This window comes from Cavia porcellus, unplaced genomic scaffold, assembly GCF_034190915.1.
Source record: "Cavia porcellus strain 051 isolate PalLab524CR breed Dunkin Hartley unplaced genomic scaffold, mCavPor4.1 scaffold_4, whole genome shotgun sequence".
In the NCBI taxonomy this organism is placed as follows: Eukaryota; Metazoa; Chordata; class Mammalia; order Rodentia; family Caviidae; genus Cavia; species Cavia porcellus.
In genome coordinates, this window is record NW_026947487.1 from 8,455,103 (window position 1) to 8,461,283 (window position 6,181).

The following is a 6,181-nucleotide window of genomic DNA, read 5'->3' on the forward strand; positions in this document are numbered from 1 at the left end:
AGCTCTTCAGTCCCTTGAGCCTGGACTCTGTCCTCAGGACAGTTGCCTTAGCATGGCCTGTGAGGCCCCTTGATCTGATTCCTACCTTACCCTTCCGCATCATTTCTTGCCACTTTTCTGTCATTTACTGTATTCTGTGTGAACTACGCCACAGGACTTTATCTTGCCTTCAGGCTTTCTGTACCCTGTTTGGCCCGGGACACTTCCCCCTCCTACCCTCGGGCCGACTCCCCTGGCCCTGTGGTTCCCAGCCTCCTCACACCCCTCGGCAGGCTTGTGGCCCTCCTCACTCACCCTATGTTCTGTAGTCTCCCCTCCGCAACCCTTCTCATAGTGTGCTGCAGTTTCTCATTCATTGCCTATAATCTGCACCAGACTAAATCTAGTGAGGGCAAGTTGCTCGCTTTTTGAATTCACCATTGCTCTGGCACAGTGCCTGGCACATAGTAGGCACATGAATAAATTTGTGACCAAAGAACAGATGAGTGACCCAAGTTTGTTGTTCTGTGACAGGAATGGGAAAAGGACAGCACAGGATGCCCTCCAAGGATGAGCTGGTCCAGAGATACAACAGGATGAACACCATCCCCCAGGTATGAGGAACCGGCCCTGCTCTGAGGAGCACGCTTCCTGGGCTGTCTTGAGCTACAGAGATGGTGGGAGCCATGGGGCTGGGCTGATGGAAGGCCATGGAAAGGAATCGGGTGTATGTCCTAAATGGAACACACTTCAGAGTTGTGTGGCCTTTGTCACCAGTAGGAAAGCCGAGGGCAAGCTGAGATAAAGATAAAAACTGGGCCCATCCAGAGAGGCCAAGAAAACAAACTTATGGAGGGAGGCCTGCAACTGTGGACATTGCGGGTCCCCACCAGTCATCACCAGCTCACAAGCTGCCTCACTGAGAGCTCAAACATCCTACCTATGTCTGCTTTGCCCCTTCTCTTTCAGACCCGATCCATTCAGTCTAGGTTCCTGCAGAGTCGGAACCTCAACTGTATAGCACTCTGTGAAGGTAGGTAGCATAGTCGGTCTCTGCTGACTTGGGTCCCAGCCTCTTGCTGTGATCCAAGCTGAGGGGCATACTGTGACTTCTGCCCATTTCCTTCCAGTAATCACATCCAAGGACCTCCAGAAGCATGGGAACATCTGGGTGTGCCCTGTGTCCGACCACGTCTGCACACGGTTCTTCTTTGTGTAAGTTTGGGCGGGGGTACTCTGGAGGCTGTATGGCCACTGGGAAGGGGCTGGTCATGATCTGAGCCTTGCTACCAGAGTGGGGCTGACCCTACAACTTCCTCCATGAAGGATGGGGCTGGGCTGTGCAGAGAAGAAACCAGATAAGTTGAATCCTTTCCACCTTAAAAAGTAGTGAGAAAGAGATTTGACTTTTGGAGTGGAACAGCCACACCTCGCAGTTTGGTGCCACTGGTTGACATTTCTCTGGTATTGTTCTCCCTTTCACGCTCACACTTGCCTGGTCTCCGGCAGATACGAGGATGGTCAGGTGGGCGATGCCAACATTAATACTCAGGACCCCAAGATACAGAAGGAAATCATGCGTGTGATCGGAACTCAGGTTTACACAAACTGAAGGGGCCCCAGCCCTCGAACACACTGTTCCCCAGGATCCATCTGCCCTCATCAAAGGGCTCAGGAGCAACAGGTGAGACTGCCCTGGAGGAACTGGCCATTACCGAGGAGCAGGACGAAGCTAGAAGAGGAGGCCTTCATGGTGGAGTCTGGCCCAGGCACCTCCAACAGTGGATGGCCCAGACTAACTCCTACCCCCAATTTGCCCAGTTGACTTCACCCTGTTTGTAAATAAAACAATAAACTGGAAGGTGCTGTGGACTGGGTATGATCACTGTGGTCTGACTGGCTGTGGCCCAGCACATAGTCCCAGGCCTGAGGGGCTGGAGGGGGGAGGGTGAGCCTCAGGCTGCACTTTGGCAGAGTGTTCTGCAGAGGGCCAGCACTTTATCAGCACAGTGTGGGTAATCTACAGTTACGCAGATGAAGCAGAGGACAACTGTCAGGACTTAAAGGGGCCTAAGGCCAGGGCAGCACGGATTTCATGCCCTCAGAGCCCACTTGCAGTCACTTTGGCCCTGTAGCTCAAGGGCTGGGCCCCGACTGTTCTTCCTCTGTTTCTTTGGGATACATGGGGTGAGGTGGAGCTAGCAGGTGCCAGAAGCTGGGTTGGTATGTAATTGGAAGTCTTTAAGGAAAGGGCAGCCAAAGGGTTTGTAGTAGGAATCTTGTTTTTTTTTCCTTTTCTCCTTTGGTTTGGTAAGACAGGGTCTTGCTACATAGTCCAGGTTGACCTTGAACTTGCACCAATCCTCCTGTCTCAGCCTCATGACTGCTGGGATTACAGGTGTGCACCTTCAGTCCTGGCTCAACCAAACCTTTTTCTTTATTTTTTTTTTTTTTTGAGTACTGAGGATCGAATTCAAGACCTCACACTGGCCAGGCAGATGCTTATACAGCTCAGCTAAATCCCTGGCTCCAACCAAACCATTTTTAAAGGCTGATTTTTTACCAGACATAGTGGCCTGCACATGTAATCTCAGCACTCTGGGAGGCTGAGGCAGAAGGATCACTGTGACCTTTAGGCCAACCTGGGCTACACAGTGAGTTCAAGTCCAGCCTGGGCAATTTAGCAACTTAGTGAAGCCCTGTCTCAAAAAAAAAAAAAAAAAAAAAACAAACAATCAAGAGTCTGTAGCTCAATGTGGATGCTTGGGTTCAGTTCCCCAGTCCTGGACACAGGTAACCACACACACAACAACTTTTGTATGTTTTTAATTCTCTCATAGCCTTTGACTTATATAATCTTTTTTTTTTTTTTTAAATCTTTTTATGGGTACCAGAGATAGAACTCATGACCGCCTGCTTGCAAGACAGGTGCTTATGCCACTGAGTTAAATCCCCAGCCCCTGGTAGTACTGTTCTTAAGGTGCATATCCCAAGGTGTTTCTTAAACTCCTGTACTCCTTCTTGATCAAGATTGGTACCTTCTGCTGGGCATGCTGGCACACGTGTTATCCCAGCACTCGGGAGGCAGAGGTAGGAGAATTAACTGTGAGTTCAAGGACAGCCTGGGCCATGTAGTGAGACCCTGTCTCAAAAAAAAAAAAAAAAAATCGCCAGGCATGGTGGCTCATGCTTGTAATCTCAGCGCTCAGGAGGCTGAGGTGGGAGGATTGTTTCAAGTTTGAGACCAGCCTGAGCTACAAAGTGAGTTCAAGGCCAGCCTGAACTGCATAGTGAGACCCTGTCTCAAAAAAGAAAAAAAAAAAAAAATCAGAACTTACCCCACCACGGTGGCATATATTGATATTTTCAGCTGCTCGGAAGGCTGAGGCAAAGACTAGCCTAGATAACACTGTAAGTCTTAGCCTCATGTCTAGACGTCCCTCTCTCCTGAGTAAATGAGCCCACTGTAGCTAAAGTCCCACCCCCCAGGAGGACCTCTGCAGCCCTTTGGTACCATGCCAGAATTACACTGTGACCTTTACTAGATAAGTGCTGGACATTATGCTAGACATGTCTATGGTTTGCTAACGCTTTCCATTACTTTGTATAGGTTTGCATTGTTGTGAGTTCTCTGCCTTGACATTGATTCATAATTTTCCACTAAGCCTGTGAAGTAGGAGCTATTTGTGTATTGCACATGAAAGAGCAGAGGCAGAGAGGCTCATTTCCCATAATTCCACAGCTCAAGGCAACAGCCTGATTCCAGTACTGATGTTCTCCTCCATGGCCTTAGGAGCGTTACAAAGATTTCTGCATGTAGTGCTGAGCACGAAGGTGGAAGATGAGTTTTCCTTCGAGATGCTGACCAGGAGCTGCTCATCTCCAGGACCCAAGGGGCTGGCCACATTTATACTTTTCCAGAGGTTCCTCAGCAGGTGCATGGCTTCTTGTAGAATAACAATTTTGTCTCATTTCAGAAATTATTAACAGGCTTCTCCCAATTGTAAGCATCTCAACATCTGATAAGGCAAGAACTACATTACAAATGCAAGATGGAACAGTTTTAGTTTGTTTTGATTTTTTGAGACAGGGTCTGGCCTCCAGCTCACAGCTTTCTGAGTGCTGGGATTACAGGTTTGCACCACCACACCCAGGTACAGATAATATGTATCACCAGGAAAACTCAATTTCTAGAGAAGATGCTGCCACAATCGGGGGGAAGAGCCAGGCTGTTTTGGAGGTGAGCAGGGCAGATAGGGTCTGCAGGCCAGGTGAGCAAAAAACTGTTGTCCCTCTCAGAGGTGAGACCTTTACAAGCACCACACCACAAGCTGCGTGGCCTTGTGCCTGTCACATTGTCTTGTGCTCCAGTGACCTCACCTCATTTAGACATAAATGTGCTTCGTTAGGGCCAGGGCCAGGAAGAGAACTACTTTCCTCAATTAGTTCCACGTAGGGAAGAGATGGCTGCCATTTCTGGACTGAGAACTCACAAGCTCCTTGAATTTAACCTTCCCTTCCCTCCTCTCCTGGTAATTTTCCGTCTGGCCTGGGTGTGGTTGTGACTAGCACAGATGTAGCCAACTGCTGGTCCTTCTGGCTTGGAGGAGAGGAGTCATGCTGAGTCATGACTGGGTGACTTACAACTCCTCACAGGAATCCAGATGGGGACTTGGGATTTTGCAGCTCCTGGAGCCACTGTAGGGTGGAGGGCAGGAAATCTTATGGGTTACCCGGTTCTCTACCTCCCCCTACCCCAGGAATAAGCTAAGCTTCAGGTCACTTAAGGGCACAGGACTCGCCACAGATTGTACTTCACACACAAAGGGATCAGCGGTACCACCATTTAAATTGTCCTTAGGACAGGACCTATATTCCCTTAGTCCTGCTTTCCTGCTCTTGAGGTGAGTGAGGTAGCCAGTGGCCAGCCTACAAGGACAGACACCGGTGGAGTGTGTTTGAAGGAGACGCAGACTCTGGCAGCAGGAGGACTCTCTGGGAAGGGGACACCGCCCCCTTCCCATCCCATGCATACGTCAGCACCTTTCAGTCTGCTCTGTCAGTGATGCAGTGACACAGTATACCCAGGCAGCGTTCTGGGGGAGAAGCAGGCCTCAGCTCTGGCCAGGCTCACACTCTTGGGAAAGGATTGATCAGGCCTCCAGGGAGAAGGGCTTGGTGGTTAGGACAAAGCCACTCTAGTAAGGCTTTTCCAGTGAGCCCTAAAGATTCTGGGCTAGAGAAAGACTGCCAGAGGTCACCTAAGGATTCAGGACTCCTCAGTCTTCCTTCTTGCTCTAAGTGCTGGGAAGCTGTTTTTTCAGGAGAGTGGGAAAAGCACACTCCATTGCACTCAAAATCAATATTCTCTGACTTTCCCCCCTCCCCACTGCTTTGGAATGGCCTTTGGCTTCACCTATGCCCTACCTTGTTCTCCACATGTAGCACAACCCACCCCCTTCCCTTTCCAGCTCATGAAGATTATTTTTCTCTTCCTCCTCAACTCCAGAGGGCCCACTCTTGCTTTCAGGCTTTGTCTGAGGGAACTGATGCTATCCTGGTAAGCCTGGGGAAGAGTTTAGGAGCCTGAGTAAACCACAGAATAAAGCCCACCCACTGTAGCTTTAGAGGGGAGAGCAAGGCCACAGTGATGTGTTCCTCCTTTAGCCTGATATCAAAGGCCCTTGGGTGGGCCTGGCTAGCTCTATTGTGGAGCAGAAACAACACTGCTGTTGCAGCAGAGACCAGGGGGGTCTCACTACCCACGAGAAAACCTGAATGTCCGGCCGGCTAGCCTGGACCCGTTAGTCTTTAGGTTGCAGTATTGAGTCCAGCATGATTTGCACACTATGACCCCACACCTCCTGGGTTCCCACTAAATTACACCTAAAACTCCAGATTCTGTGGTTCTGTGGCCAAGAATCTACATAGAACAGCAATCTGTGTCCTGTTCTAATGAACCTAATAGCTTTGCACCCTCACCCCCATCCTAAAGAAGTCATGGAGCAGAGGAAAGCTAGCTGGGAGGCTAAGGGCTTGTGTGTTCCAGCAGCCCTGGCTTCCATAGCCCTGGTCAAAAGAGAATATTGAGGGGTCAGCCTAGGTAAGCTGGACTTCAGAAGGCCAGATATTCTGGCACTGGATACCAGGTCAAGACCAGTGCCTCAAGAAAAAAGGTGCCTAGCAGGCACCATGCTGGAGT

General features: G+C 49.9%; 1 protein-coding gene across 5 annotated transcripts in view; it reads left to right on the plus strand.

Annotated features, from left to right (window-relative positions):
• Positions 1-1,851, plus strand: part of Parp6 (poly(ADP-ribose) polymerase family member 6) — a 34,268-nt gene extending 32,417 nt beyond the window's left edge. For 4 of the 5 annotated variants that reach the window (XM_023560606.2, XM_013141341.3, XM_063246698.1 and 1 more), the window contains exons 21-24: positions 514-593; positions 949-1,012; positions 1,110-1,194; positions 1,489-1,851. In XM_023560606.2, coding sequence (XP_023416374.1) covers positions 514-593; positions 949-1,012; positions 1,110-1,194; positions 1,489-1,591 — 332 coding nt within the window. In that variant the 3' untranslated portion in view covers positions 1,592-1,851. Of the gene's footprint in view, positions 1-513; positions 594-948; positions 1,013-1,109; positions 1,201-1,488 lie in introns of those variants that run through there. The other variant, XR_010046724.1, reaches the window with a different exon arrangement.
• Positions 1,852-6,181: the final 4,330 nt, after the last annotated feature.